This window comes from Pavona decussata, unplaced genomic scaffold (genome assembly GCF_977016875.1).
Source record: "Pavona decussata unplaced genomic scaffold, jaPavDecu1.1 SCAFFOLD_72, whole genome shotgun sequence".
In the NCBI taxonomy this organism is placed as follows: domain Eukaryota; kingdom Metazoa; phylum Cnidaria; class Anthozoa; order Scleractinia; family Agariciidae; genus Pavona; species Pavona decussata.
This window is the reverse complement of record NW_028145491.1, coordinates 3,487,107-3,503,076: the sequence shown is the minus strand read 5'-3', so window position 1 is coordinate 3,503,076 and position 15,970 is coordinate 3,487,107. Positions and strand designations below refer to the sequence as shown.

At 37.5% G+C, this 15,970-nt stretch overlaps 1 protein-coding gene and 1 long non-coding RNA gene across 2 annotated transcripts in view; one reads left to right on the top strand and one right to left on the bottom strand.

Moving 5' to 3' along the window:
• The window catches only part of LOC146477026 (uncharacterized), a 310,708-nt gene that overhangs the window by 144,863 nt on the left and 149,875 nt on the right, over positions 1-15,970 (top strand). The gene's annotated exons all lie outside the window — the stretch shown is intronic.
• LOC146477031 (nuclear cap-binding protein subunit 1-like) overlaps positions 3,427-15,970 on the bottom strand; it is a 35,215-nt gene continuing 22,671 nt past the window's right edge. Inside the window, exons 16-28 of the mRNA XM_085114095.1 lie at positions 14,706-14,770; positions 13,452-13,514; positions 13,167-13,241; positions 12,739-12,839; positions 12,047-12,181; positions 11,201-11,309; positions 10,820-10,913; positions 9,995-10,098; positions 9,074-9,134; positions 8,129-8,194; positions 5,662-5,805; positions 5,173-5,286; positions 3,427-3,887 (exon numbers count right to left, since the gene is read on the bottom strand). Coding sequence (XP_084970221.1) covers positions 3,774-3,887; positions 5,173-5,286; positions 5,662-5,805; positions 8,129-8,194; positions 9,074-9,134; positions 9,995-10,098; positions 10,820-10,913; positions 11,201-11,309; positions 12,047-12,181; positions 12,739-12,839; positions 13,167-13,241; positions 13,452-13,514; positions 14,706-14,770 — 1,245 coding nt within the window. The 3' untranslated portion in view covers positions 3,427-3,773. The remainder of the gene's footprint in view (positions 3,888-5,172; positions 5,287-5,661; positions 5,806-8,128; positions 8,195-9,073; positions 9,135-9,994; positions 10,099-10,819; positions 10,914-11,200; positions 11,310-12,046; positions 12,182-12,738; positions 12,840-13,166; positions 13,242-13,451; positions 13,515-14,705; positions 14,771-15,970) is intronic.

Below are 15,970 nucleotides of genomic sequence, written 5' to 3'. Positions count from 1 at the left end.
TCTTTAAAAATTCCAACCAGCAGGTTGGCTATTTACAAAACTAATTAAGAGAGAATCCGTCTCCAATGTGAAAAAGCACGAAGACACAAGGGGGAATTACAAGAGTGACAACAGGTATACAAACTGCACAAAAGAATTAAAGCGAAAGAATTCAATTTAAATTTCGTGTTTGCTTAAAATAGGGTTTTCCCAGCGAATGTGAAGGGGTTGTCCTGTCCTCTAACCAGCATAGGTCATTTGTACTCAACTCGCTCCAAGGAGTATGCTTACAAGCAACCGATAGCTACAAGAGAATAAGTACTCTTTCTGTCCAAAGACAATTTCAGAATGGAACAATCTCCCAAGGGAAATTGTATTGTCCAGTACACTGTCTGCATTTACTGACCTTTTTTTATTTTATTTATTTACTTTGTTTATTATTTTATTTTATTTATTATTTTTCTTTTTTTAGAGCGGTCTAAAATGCTCAGAATTAAGTGACAGACCTACCCGGTAAATAAATAAATAAGTAAAAAAATAAATTTGGTTGTAGTATGATCTAAAATTTCGAACCGTTTAGACGACAACGATTTTTCAAGGTGATGGACGATTCGCTAAGACGTGTCGAGAGGTGTTCCATGGTTTTATACGGCTGTTTCGACTAAGGTTGTCCAAAAAAAGCGTAAAAGTGTACGCGACAATGCCGAAAGGTAGTCGGGAAATACCCAATAAATTAAAAAAAAAAAAGCTCAGAATCTCTATTGCCCGCCATCTCAAATCTTCGCTGTACGGTCGAGGCATTATGGAATCTGAGCTTTTATTGAAATTTATTGGGTACTTCCCGACTACCTTTCGGCATTGTCGCGTACGCTTTTTGGACAACCTTTGTCGAAACAGCTGTAGACGTAACAAGTACAGTAGCGTGCACAGGTAGACTTACAAGCAAGCGACACGAATGCAGCTTAACAGGTACAGCGTATTTCACAAAAACGCAAAATCTATTTTAAACATAGTGATAAGGAAAAACCTCATTTGCATTTACTTTCAACACACTTTTACATTCGCGACTACAACACTAGTTTCGTCAATAGACCTCGTCAGTTTGTTTTTAAAATACAGACGACTTCATGTAATGTAGCACGAGGAATAACCCTTGTATCTAAGTAACTAAGTAACAATGACGCTACATGGATAGGGGGGGGGGGATAAAAATAGAAAATGCAAAATACAAAAACAATAAATAACAACAAAATATATATACAACAAAATAAAACAAAATGAAATAAAATAAAGTTCAGTTCCTATTGTGCAATAGTCATATGAAGTAATGTTTGTAATTGTAGCTTCTTTTCATGTTTGCGTGACAACAGCCCTTGGGATCCGGAAATAGCTCCACTCGCCTTTCGTGTTGATCAATTGACCTTCGTTAACTTGATTAATCCTGACCGATTCAGTGATCTGTCTCAACAAACTGTGGCTACCAACTGACGAGGTCTATTGACGAGACTAGTGTTGTAGTCGCGAATGTAAAAGTGTGTTGAGAGTAAATGCAAATGAGGTTTTTCCTTGTCACTATGATGTTGAGTAACACTTTCTTGGCTTCGACAAGCAAAATTTCACAAAGACTATTTTACACAAACAGCACTTAATCTTGCTCCTTTGTGCTCGTTTAACCTTTGATTTAGCGAACGGCAACTGTACTTGCTTAGTACATGTAAGGAGAGTAAAATCCTATATCAGGGCACCGACAACGTCATGCATATCCCGCGATAAAGCCATTTCTTGGCAGCAACTGGTTATAAGAAATTTAATGCCCCTTGCCAATTCCTATTAAAATTTGTGCTCTCATAATTGCTGAATGCTTGAATTAAGCATGACTTTGTTTGAGTCAAAAAGAGCCAGAAACTGCCTTCAAATGTTGAAAATAAATGGGGAATCTTGCTTATTTCTTTCTGGGATAATAGCAGCCCCAAACACACATTACACGCAACATTGTTGTGCGCAACTTGTTACGTCTGTTTGACCAACCTAGTGCGTCAAGTTTGAATTGGGTCAAACTTTTCAGACAACATCGTTCAACGTTTCTTTTGTTCCGGCTTGAGAATGGCGTTTTATGTTGATGTTGTTAACTTGTAACTTTCTAGAAGTGTTACACGTGTAAGTCATGTTAAATAAATAGTTTATTCAAAGGTGAACGATTCGGGTACGAAGAAAGGGAAAGTTGACAAAGTAAGAAAGGTTTAGCGTGGGTCTTGTTAGGGGTTACCGCACCACGCCTACTATGCGATAGGTGCCCAAACTACACTGAACCAGGATCTTGTTTTTGTTCTTTAATCAAAAGCAGTGATCGTCATGGATTGTCAATTAGCTGTCAGTCAGTCATTCAGTAAGGTCCCTGTTAGTTCAGTCCTTTCTAGCTTAAGTGGAGAAGTTACAGGAAGTTGTCTAATTGACTTGTAAGGTTATGAGATCAGGCTACGTAGAGAACTCCATGTGTGAATTTAACATGACAGAACCAATAATGGATATGGACAGCGATTTAGTAAAAGCTTTAGTAATAATTTAGTAAGCGTTAACTAGCTTTCTTGGTTAGTGGAGAGAATAGTTAATTAGCTAGGAGTTGAGGCAGATTTGGAAGATGTGAAGAATTCAGTGAAGGGTGAAATTACAACGTGTATTAGCGTTGATCTAATACCCGCGTTAGTTGAAAGGCGACTAAGAGTGAAAGAAAGGGTAAATGAATCTCGATTATCGCTTATTAGTTCTGCGTTACTAAGATTAAAACTAGAATAAACTTTAACTAAAATATACGTCGTGAAAAAGGCAATAAAGCAACAAAGCCAGGATAATCAGGTAACCGATTGACAGAATACGAAACAGTCTTCTTGATGCCTTCCAACAACATGTATGTCTAACGTTATACATCGCTAATTCCCAATAGTTCAATAGCGTTTTACAAATATTACAAAGATTTACCACTCTAAGGCGAAGAGAGAGAAGTCGTTTGAGGAGATGGAAACCTTATTGGGAGTAAGTAAGGCCAGATAAAGGCAAAAATCGTTTTCTTCAGGGCGCACTACAGACATTGCCGCAACATGTTCGATTTGTTTAACTAACCCTCAACGCAACATGCTGTAACAACAAAAAGACAAATGGAATATATGAACTCGACATTCAGTATGAATACCCACGAAACTTTCATTAACTCAGTACAAATGAGTAATTATTAGAATTGCGTGCGTGTGGAAAGTAAGTTACCAAATGACTGCGAAAAATAGCACGGTTTCCGGACAATAATTTGTGTATGACAAAATGTGAATAACGAATTCACAACTAGAACAAAATACACAGTGACACGAGTATTGGACCTCGGGTGAGATCAGCAGGGTCGATTGTCGAGAGCTCAGTCATGGGACAAGCACGAGAAAATGTAAAATTCCACGACACTTATCAAAGTTACAATAAATACGTGTTACAAATACATAAAAACTAGTTTGAAAATACAAACAACTGAAATGATAGCTTAAAAAGAGAAAGTAGAAGTGAAAAAATTCACGGCACATTGCATTTCTAATAAATATAGTTCGTCGAGATAGCTTTTAAACGAGCGTGTAAATCACTGTTACTTGCTCTCTGGTAACGCGAGCTTCGCTGCCTGTGTTTAAGTTTGTTTCTGGTTTGCTTCTTATTTTTCCTCGTTTGCGGTATCATAAGACATCATAACTACCAAGGAGCTAAAAATAAAGTCAAAAAATATTAATGGCCAACATTCCTCTATAGTCCATGTTTTATGACTACGATCTTAGGGCCTTAAACTGACTAAAAAGGTTTAAAATGCGTGGATCCAAGTCCGATGTAAACAGAAGTGTTTCAAGTGAGCTCAGGTACTGAAAAACTTGCTCATAATTCTGAAATCAAAACAAAAACAGCAAAGTCAGAAATAAAAAACGTAACCTGACAAATAGCTGGGGGTATGTCTAGTGTTTTTATATACCGAGGGTTGCAATCCACCATACCGAAAGAAGATGGCGACTGGAAACCCTAAAAACGCACAGAAAAGTTCTAAAAAACTTCAAACCCTGGCATACACAGTCTTGGTATTACAGCGACGAATTTCACCAAAAATATGGCTTTGTCTGTGCCTATTGGCTGTGTGGGTTCGCAAGGTATTGTGGTAAAATATACAGCCGCCATCTTTTCTGTACGGTCCATGCAAACATGGACCACAAACTCTGCTTTAACCCATTGAGTCCCAACGAACCATATTTTCGAGTAACAAATGGCTTTTTCTGCTCGTCACTTAAGCAAATTACAGTCAAATCGTCTAAAGCGCGCGCGTAAAGGAACGAGGCGTTCCTGCCGATTCTTCAAATTACATTTCTGGCTTGCGCACGATTCCGCACAAAACGTTTTCGTGTTCAGTGCCGTTTCCTTTATTTACTTCTTTTCCCCTTTTAACTGGTGTCTTAACCATTGAGGAGGCGTTCCTTTCGAGAGAACTAATTAAGGAAAGAGTAAACTTTAACAAGAAGTAGCGGTCCGGGGGAAGGCCACAACTTTCCTAAGTCAAATTCATCCGATCGTTGTTATTTAGGTTCAAGGTTAACACCTTGCACTTCTGCCAATGTTCTACTGCGTGTCAATGCATAGACTAGAAATAACGTTGCTCACAGCGTTGCAGTGTATGTACTGACACAGTCAATAGAATAGCAAACTCGTACCCAGAGTCCTCAGGCTTTTTGGTCAGCGGGTGGGCGCCAGGAGCGACTCTGGGGAACTGGAAGTTTATTTAATTTTTTTGATTGGCTGCTCCGTAACGGCTTGCATTGTTTTACCGCAATCTCGTACCCAGAGTCTTCAGGCTTTTTGGTCAGCGGGGCAACGCCGGGAAGACTCTGGGGACATCGAAAAAATTCAATTTTTTTGATTGGCTGTTCCGTAACGGTTTCCATTGTTTTACCGCAGAAATCCTGCGGTAATAAAATTCGATGTCCCCAGAGTCTTCCCGGCGTTGCCCCGCTGACCAGAAAGCCTGAAGACTCTGGGTACGAGATTGTGTTTTACCGCAGAAATCCTGCCGTACCGCAGAGTCTCTCCTGGCGACCACCCGCTGACCAAAATGCCCGAGGACTGGACACGAGATTGATAGATTAAGAACAGATATTTAGTCCGAAATAATTAGTATTCACATACCGTGATCAATACTTCTCGAAGCCTCTCTGTTGTATACTTGAACCACTGGGTGTTGACATTCAGCTGCTGTTGCTCTGATCGAACGATGTGCTCCGTCAGGATCATGATAAAACGCTGAAATTCATTCAAATTACAAGTCAAACAGTTTCAACAGCGAATTTGGATTCCAACCAGGCACAACTGACTGAAGGACCAGCTGCACAACCAGCTCGGGCGACGTTTTGGTTGAGAATGTTTTGGTTTCCGCCTGAACTAACAAAGCAGAAATATGGTATTGAATTTAAAGTATTTATTTGTTTCAAGCGGCAGTTTACGGTATTTTGACAATTGCTCATGCCACATAAATATGACGGAGAGTTTACGCTGGGAGACGCCGCCTAAAACCAGTTTTCATAGCAAACAACATCCGGGGAAAGAATAACTGGGGTAATCATTAGATACTAAAGGAGGTCAGGGAAAAGGCAAAGGTCATCAACTGTTGACACTCACCTGGAAAACAATGAGGAAGAGTTGTTTCTGTGCCCTCTGAGCATTTTCCAACTTCTCTGTAAGTTCGTCCAGCTCTTGTTGTTGCTGTTCTACTTGCTCAGCAACAGAAACTCCAATTTTCGATTCTCCATTTGCTTCTTCCGCCTTAAAATGTACAAAGCAAGGATAACTACTTCAGTATCACATAGTGAGTCAGCCCATGCATTCAGCTACAAGCCACAAGCCTTATGTAATAGGTAACGAATCTATATGCATTTCAACAAATGTCCAAATTATGCTTTTAATGGAAAAGTTAATGGTGTGTATGAAGAAATACACGACAAAATTATTTTGGTTATGTAAGTATGAAACAAACCAAACGTGCGAGAGTGCGTTCAGTGTTCCGTACTATAACAGAGGTTACACTTAATTATTTATGGCTTTAATCTTTTACTATTTCCAGGACAGTCAGTTTAAAGTAATTTACCCCGCAGGTTCTTAAATGTCTTACTGTGGATACGTTAGTGTAATCTGTTGTTTTTAGTTTATAAAAGCACTGTTGATATTCCGCCATTTTTCAGAGCGTTTCAGTGTTGTTTATCAGACTTAATTATGTTTACTTAGTTGAAACTCACGTTTCCAACATAACACAAATACATGTGAATCAAAGGCTCCTGTGAGCCAACTCGTGAATGCAGATGACACATCAGTAATTGAAATTAAGACGGCTACGGAAACTTCCTGAGAGCTAAACGAAATTATATCTTTTCCCGATTATGTAACGAGAAATAACCATTCTTGTACATGTACTATAAAAATGATTGTCAAATTATTCTCTACAGATTGAATAAGATTATTCTGATGCGCCGATCAAAAAAATTTCTCCTGTTTTTTTATTCAAAGTTCATAGAAGCACGATATGTGCAGCTACGTTATGCAAATTCGTGTCCGATAGTCCGGGGCTACTGGATTTTGCGATCGGGCTAGTGGATTCTGACCATCACTTGCCCGATGGGCAAGTGGAGTTTTTTTGGGAATTAAAATTACAAAATTACTGTAGGGCATACTTTTTTTTAACTTCCAGGTAGATTTGTGTTTTTCAAGCCGATCTCACAAAGGGAAATCTGTTGAACAAAGTATCGCATTACATTTCATGCCCGACATAAATGCGTGAAATTTTTCCTTTGCAGTTCAGTCCACGCAATCTTCAAGTAAAAATAATGAAATCTCTTGCTAAATAAGAATTATTTATCGACCGCGTCCTTTTGCTTTCCCATAAACTACCAGTTTTAAACTGCGAAAATGAAACATTTTTCCCTTTGAACCCTCTATGAAAGCTGATAAGATCTAAAAGTGTTCATTTCACCAGAAATTTACATAATTTTGTTTACGACGTCACTGATGCGTGACATGGCACTTTCCGCTTTCGCGTGAAAACTGACAGCAAAACCAGTTTTTTTTAGCAAACTAATCTACTCGATGTAATACTTTTGTATGAGAAGGAAAAATATGATGAAAGATGTCGAGTTTTCATGTATGCAAAAAGTTGTGATTAGCAGTGAACTTTTCAGCTGAAGACATTTTCTGGCGGGAAATATTTTTTGGCGGCAAAATTTCAAGTTGCGCAACGCAATATCACGCATTCTTTCTGACTAAAATGATTCAGTTAGTTCAATCGCGAAGTGAGGATAGGTTAAAAAATCGGTGAGGCCTACAATTAAATAAGGCCACTAGTGCTAAATGTAACAGCTCTAAAAAGCGTCTTGTTCATTCAAAGTCCATGCCGACAATTTATTTTAAATTAAATTATTTTTAATTGAATTATTTTTAATTCTTAAAAGACACCGCACTTTGTGGAAAAAAAAACGAAAAAGCCTATAACTTTGCTCAGATTCAACGAAAAATCTCCATTCTTACACTAAAATGATTGTCAAATTATTCTCTACAGAATAAATAAGAGAGTTCTGATGCGTCATGAAAAAAATTTCCTGTTTTTTTTTCCACTAATTGAGTTTACGACCCCGGACTTTCTAAAAAACTGAAAAAACTTGTAATTTTGCACGGATTAAACGAAAAATCTCCATTCTTGCACTAAATGATCGTCAAATTATTCTCTACATATTGAATAAGAATATCCTGATGCGCCGTGAACAAAAAATATTCGCGTGTTTCTTCCACTAATTGAATTAAAAACTCATTCACTGCGCACGCCCGAAAGTTAACGACAGAACCAACCAACCAAGCGAACAGTCAGCCATCGCTATAACTCGTTCATTGCGCATGCGCGCATTCACGAGTTAAAAACGATAGCTCACGCGACTTGTATGAGGAATACGTGTCTAGATTCGCCAGCAAATAAAATGCATACGAAATTACCTCTTGGCTTTGCTTTTCCTACTAGCAACTCCTTCATAATCTTACATACGAAATGGAATTTGTAAGATATATCTGTAAAATGCTACAAAATTAAACTAGCAACAGTACTGACCTGTTTCTTTGCTTTTTCTTCCAGTTTTGTAAGTTTTTCTTTGGCTTCCTGTACTTCCCCTGCAATCTAGACACAAATAATGGGCAGTTTCAGGATATCAGTTGACGACTCAAACTAACTTTAAATTTACTGCCTCCAGTCAACGCCATTGAAAGCCAATGTCAGTGGTCTCTCTAGATAGTCTGGTACTTGTTACACTAAAGGAAGACATACCAATTGATTGATATAGATTTTATTAACAGTTAGATTCCGGGGTTAGATTATGAGCTCGAAATTTCGCCCTTATCAACTATCACGTATAGAAATTGAGAGCAAATAAACTAATTGTTTTAGTATAAATTTACTAGTCGTTCAAAACTTAACAACAAGACAGGTTCACGTTTTTATTGAATAATGATAAAACTAGTAATAATCAAAGATTAGGGAGTGCGTTCGATGATCTCGATCCCAGGCTCTCTCTCCTTTGTGATGTCATCCGTCCCTGAAAAAAAATCTGCGGGGAATGCCAGATGTGCGTCCCAAGATCCATTGACCCATCCATGACAAGTCCCATGAAATCTCGACTCAAATCCGTATTAGGAAGCGTTCTTCCTACGTCGAACGCAATTAATAGAAGCGCTGAACACGCTTTCCTTCGCCCAGTAAAAGACTGTTGTAAGTAGCTGCAAATGAGATATTTGCAACCACAGGAAAAGGTATATTTAAAGAAACGTCCAAAATGTATTATCAGTCTCTGGGTGAGAGCTTGATTGGTCAAAGTCGTGATGTTATTTGCCGAGTGCTTATAGGCATCTGATATAAAAATGCCTGTCTCCAGTTCAGCAAATCGATCCACTACTTCACGCCAATCAAGCTCAATGATCATAAAACCAAGCAAGTGGTGTGTAACCCACTACTCCTTTTATATCAATCCCATACCATGAACACCTTCACAAACACTATCACCTTATTAGTGTGTTTGCTCATCTTCTTTAAAGTGCTTGTCATAATTTCCCATACATACAACCTAAAATGAGAAGAAAAAAACCAAGACACTGTAGGTATGTAATGCACAATATTAAAAACATTGTAAACATGCAACTTATAAATGTACCACAAGGATGCAAAAGAAACGGGAAAACGCAAGAACATTATAAATAAACACAAGAAAACTATAAATAATCTGAATGTTGTTATGCTAACGTAAAGAGGACGTTCACGTTCCCAGACGCAACGGTTTCTGCAATAAATCAACACCTTAAAACATTACTATGGGGCCAAATTCACGAAGCTTTCCTCAGTTAAGATAGTGTTTGTGAACGATAGTCTACTGTTATTTTAACAATAGGCCATTGTTAAGAAATACGGGAAGCGACTACCATGGTTCAGTTACTTAGCACTTGTCGCATTGAGGTCTTAACACACCAAAACACGCATTGATGGCCGGACAATTTATGTGAAACTTGCGAGCAAATTTGTGGTTTTAACAGGTAAGTAAGAACTTTATCAACGTGCCCTATGCTTCTAGCATAGACAGAAGTGCACGCAAATCGGGACCCCTAAATCGATAGCAAATAAGAGAAATAGAAAACAGACAGAATAAAATCTTACTTTAATATATACAGTAAAAAAAAAAACAACTAAATTACAAGTGCCAGTGTAGGTTAGCACGGAATAGCAAGTAGCTACAATTGTTGAAACCGATGACAAGAAAAGCAATGGAGGGCAGAGTGACGTAACACTATCGACGAGAGTACGAGTAAAGTCAAACTGCGCTAGGTCAGAGAGAGGGAAGGAGGAGAACAACTGACACCAGTGAGCTGTATCAATCAAACACTGACAATGCATTAACCATTGTACTCCACTTGTACAGAACTTCATACGTACTTAGTAAAGTTATCTTTCATGTCCTTCGAAAAGAGCCAGTTCACAACTGCTGAACAATCAATGACTTGCATGCGTACCAACTTATCTATCAACACCACCATGAACTGTTAATAGAAATATATAAATATGTATTAAAACTTACGCTGTTTTATTTTAATTAGCATTTTCACATTTTTACTATATACTAGCAAATCATATGTACATTTCAGTAGTTTAATCGACACAACGTGCCCCGTTAGCTTCTACGATTAATACCCTCGACACTGAAATAAAGTTCTCATCTAACGTTCTTACCTTATGTATGTAACAGTTAGTGAATTCATAATCATTTTTAAAATAACTGGTTGTAAAGGCACAAGCAGAGTAACTAACATTCATTTTGTTTTGATAGCTTTAATTATGAATAATTACGTAATATCTAAAACACTAAAACAATGATGTCGGATAACTATTTAACATATTATGGGTGACAAGTTACTTCTTAATCCATTTGGCGCGCAATTTCAGTATTAATTTATGAAATTACAAAATGACTATGACAACGTTTCTCGATACAATAAACAAGTCAGAAACTCACGATTGGGAGCGTAATTTGTCACCCATGATATTAATAGGTAATCAAATGGTATACTCGTGAAATTAGGAAATAATTTCACTCGCGTTTTGTCAAAATTCTAATAATTTCCCTCGTTTTTGACAAAACGCACGTGAAATTATTTCCTAATTTCATTCGTCACCCATACTAGAATCACTGTATGCATTATCATTATCTGCGAACTATAATCCACAATAGTCTCCTCAAAAGAATGTTCGTTCATCGCAAACCTGAGGGTGGGTGGACCAAAACTCGTACACAATCTTCACACAGTGGATCTGAGCTTCTTCGTTTACAATAATGTTCTTTAGAAGTTTATGGAACCTGAAAAACATAATTTTCAAAACTTTGCCGCAACAGTAAGACACAGCAAACCCAAATTAAAGTCGGTTCAGTGTCAGTTAAGGCAATTTCAATGTGCTGCATGTCATGACTGATCTTGCACAGTATTCTGTTAAGCATTTTGAACACGTCATTTCTGATGACAATTGTTATTTTGTCCTCAACTTTGTGATTCACAGGGGTTATGTATTTAAGAGAGTTCACCGTATCTTAATGTATACACTTTATCCACACACCAGCTCTTACCATAGTTATTTAAAACCACTTACTTGGTTAGAGCACTGAATGAATGACTGAAAGACTTGGAGCCAAGCTTCAGTACCACATGCATCAACACCTCGAGTCTTAACAGTGGAAAGGTATGGTCAACCATTGGCGCTGAATACGGAGGGAAAACAAATGTACAGTTCAAACCCAGAGATAGCAACCACCAACCAACATTTTTCCACGTTAGCCATAGGTTCTCAAATAATTGGTGTTTGTTGAGAAATAAGGCTCTTTAGGTTCTGAAATGGTTCCTATAATAGTTAGTCTGCAACTAAACCTTTACAGTTTTTTATGTAATCATTGGAGGTAACTATATCCAGTATCAAATTTATATTGATATAACAAGACACTCGGGCACAGTTTGGTTATCAATTATCCTCTTCTTTCAACCGATTTTTTCCAAATAAGAATCTGTTTCGATTTTAGGGTACAACAGCTTCGTATCTGTTGGGGGTTCAATTGACAGTTTTAGCCTACAGGTTCATTACCCACTAGGTTATAGGTTATAGTATTCGGTGATATTTCTTGTATCATAATTGTTTTCATCTAGTTGAGCAGGTTTATAGAACGGATGTTTTTCAAACATGAAAACAATAATATTCTAAAATCTGAAATAAAAATAGAAAAAGAAAGAAAAAACCCCGAAGAATGTCATGCAGTAACCTGACCTAAATTTTTGGGTTAAAAGCAGAACACACAGAATCAAGAATTGCCAGCTTACATATCACAATTCTGGGGTTTAATTAACTGAAACTTAGATTTCTTTAGCTAACGCAATAAAAGATCTCATTCTGATATTATTGAGTTTATTGAAGAATTTGACACTCATTGCACTCAGTGATAATTACCGTCCGGATTCAAATCCTCCTGACCAGTGGCATTTGCTGGTATACTGTTCAAAATGGTCTGAAAATCATCAACATCCTTCTTGGCTTTGATAGCTTCCACAAGCTGCTTGGCAACATCTGCTCCAGGTACCTCTCCTGTCATGTGATAAAAGATTATTAACGGTCGTTCAGGGGAAATCAGCCATGTTCATCTGCACAAACTACCCGCTTTTTGAAAAGGTTTCTTTGTGTCACGAGGTAGAAAAAAAAATCTTCTAAATGAAGGGTTATCAGGATTGAGAGTGGTCAGACACCATTACGGCTGGGAACAAGTTTTGATACACCTGTTGCTTTGATCAACACACCACAACAGTTTAAGAAAGCTCCCTTGCATTTTGAACAATATCTTGCATTCAAAACAGTTGAGCTTAGTTTGGATTAATGGGAGATGAATAGTTCTTTTAAATTAAATCTTCTACCTGGTCATATAACCTTATTGTTGACTTCTTTGCACATTGTCTGCGCTACATCATTGTTCAGAAGGTGATTAATCATGTAAATTTTGTCTTCCTGGACAGTGGTAAAATGGAACGAACTGAAAGTAACACCATATTCAAAGGAGCAGTCATTTATATGGTGCTGATCGTACACCCTCTCGTAAGATCATTGCACTGTATTTGTGGTTTCCCGCTCATTTGTCGTGTTTAAAATACCGTGTTCCTGTGCAAATCTGTAATTAGATGCTTGGGGAGCTGGAAGGAGACTTTGAAGCCCCTCAGGAATGATCTCCACCAAAAACTGATGGTATGACGATCTAAAAATTAGAATCAAAACAATAATAACCAAATTTATCTTGCTTTATTATATGAAGAAGACATCTTTCCGCTACTAATAATTATAACTAATTTATAAAAAAGCTTGATAAAGGCAGATTAACTTTTTATGCACTTTGTATAATTCAACATGATATTTGACATGTTCTTTGTATCAGCCCTAAGAATGTTTCAAACAAGTTAAAACTCTACAATAAGCTGATCTGGGTAGATACGAATATGGCACTGTCTTTTCAGAATGAAATTCAGAATCCATAAAGAATATTTTTTATTCTAGATGCACTTGGGAGTGACTCACATCTCCTTACCTTTTAATCTTTTCAAGGAGTTCATTTAAGAATACACATCTTGGAGAATCCAGTCCCGTATCCGTGGCACTAACCCTGCAGAATGGGATTAAATAACTGAACTGCATGTACACAATAGTTAACTTGTGAGCTAATAAAATTATTTTAACTATTCCTGGGTATGAGCTTCTGAGCTAAGCATAGTTTATGTTATTTAATATTTCAACTTTTCTTTCTGTTATGTACTGTTGTCATTACCATAACCAATGGAGGAGCTACTATTCCCCAAAAAGTTCATTTACATACCATTCATCCCAGCCCCATTTGAACTGAAAGTTGCCGAGGTGATATGAAAACCAGTGGACAAACCTAAAAAGAACATTAACTTTGTATGAAAGACAAATAAAAACTATAATAGCAATTAATAATAATTATTACAATTTCTTCTGTTAAGGTGGTCAAGCAGTTTGCATGCACTCCAGCAGTGGTGTTTACTTTTGTTTCTTATAAATTGCTGAGCAGATTTTTTACTTTTACCATAAGTTTATTTTATTCTAGAGAAACTAAAGAACCCACAGAAGAGTCCAACATTTTTGCAGGTTTTTCAAATATGCTATTAGAGCTAAGTGAAACCTAGACTGTTGATATTACACCAAAAATTGAAATTGGGGCCATCCAGTCATGAGAATTTCATGACATTTGGCTGGAAATACTTCCTAAAACAAGCAGACACTGCCAATTTCTGCCATTACTTTGCTTTTGCAAGTAACATATATATTTATTATTCTAAAATGCCATCAGAGACACATGTGACATGACACGTCTGTGTACAAGAGGCGGGGTCGACACCTGATGTGAACTTCCTTCCACCACTAAATTGTTAGAAACGGTTATGTCATATGTAATCCCCAAGATAATAAAACACTAAGCACCATGGAGGGTGGGGTGTGTTACAAGATCCAGTTCTTTCTGATGATGATCAGTAGGTTGTAATTTTGAGCCATCAATTTTCAATCCTAAAAAGGGGTGTTTCTTTGTAAACCTACATACACAATAAGATATGACAGCCATGCCTTCCAAATCAATATTTTCTGCTTTTGAGAAAATTTATTGTACACAATACAAGATTACTACAAGGTGCTTTCACTGACATAAAAGATGAAAACTGAGAATTCAACAATGCACAGTGGCACGAGCTCTCATCCTGTAGATGGCACTTGCTGTGGCACAACAGTGGAAGCAATGGCCAAAAATAACGAACTGTATTGAATTGTATTTTTTCTGTCTTTTATATACCTGTTGAAGAGTAACCTGGAATTAAAATTTGAGTGTCAAATTTTGGGCTGATGATTTCCCTGAAAATTGTCATTCAAATTTCAAGAATAGTATAGTTATTTCAGGAGCTCTGCTACCAACTTTTCTGTAAAAATATAGATTCTGGTGCAAATAAATAGTTGTTGTTATTTATGTGACAGGTCATGTAAGTAGTTGCACAATGCCTTTATCCTACTGTTCATTGCTCACTCCTCACTGAGAACAAATTTGCACTTGAATACAAACCTCTCTACACAAGTCACATTCATTGCATCTAGTCTCTCATATAACAGTTCTGTGGCTTGTGCAACCTTTTGAACCTCAGTCAAGGACAGAGAAAGGACATAGCATCACTTAAGAAACTACTTAATTCATAATTCATCTGGTGGGGGAGGTGGAGCTATGGGCATTTGCAGAGGGGGTAGCCACTTTCTCTAGAAACAGTTGGAGGAATGGGGGGAGGGGTATCGAAAATCTTTTTCAAAGCCAAAATTCGGAAGGAAAGTAACATCCATTTACATTGTACATCAATCACGGCCCGGTTGTTCAAACAGTGGATAACTCTTTATTCACTATCCGGTGGATAGAATTTATCCCCTGGAATCATTCCAGCTGTACGAAGTTTGGATAGTGCTTTCCACCTGCTAACCAGTGGACAAAGTTGTCCATGTCAAGTTGGGTCGTAAAACTTTATCCAGTGGACAAAACTGTTGAAAAACTATGAACAAAGTTTTGAAAGTACCTGGAAAAATGCTCAAAAGTAATTTTATTATACCCTGATTTTGTTAAAACTGGTAGCCAGTTATTTAATTAAATACAGTTGAACCTCCAGTAAGCGACCACCCATAATGTCGAGGATATGTGTTCGCTTACGGGAGATGGTCTCTTACCAGAGGTCAGAGCACAGGGGGTCTTAATTTCGGGTAATTTACATATTGTAATTGCGGAGACCTAACCCTTTTTCCAGTGCTTATCGAAACCCAAAGTAATAACTTTTCTTTAGACTGCCTGATTTAGGAGGAAACAGTAAACGGCATTTTTGCAATGTTACATTTCAAGCGTAAACAATCCAGTAGACGTTTTTTATCGCCACAATTTTTCTGTTAATACAAGGTTGACAGAGTCATCACCGGTCAAGCATTAACATACATGCTATTCACAAGATAATAGAGTTTCTTTCCTACAAGGGATCCAACCTGATTAAAGTTTATTTCATTGTACACAATAGTGCATGTGTATGTTATCAATTGTTTCAATGCTAAGCTATTTCGGGAGACACTTCCAGTAGCTCCGGCGGTTAATACGGCGTCCGCTGTAATGATGTGGGCCAATATCTTACAGCGACACATTTTGCAATTTCCGCCCGTGAGAGAAACAGCAGATTGTGTGTCAAGTGGTCGCCTACAGGAGGTTAAAAACAATTGAAAATTTTAAACAATCATCTCTAAAAGTGGTCGCTTACGAGAGGTGGTCGCTTACGAGAGGTTCCTTCTATAGTGATTTGACTTGAA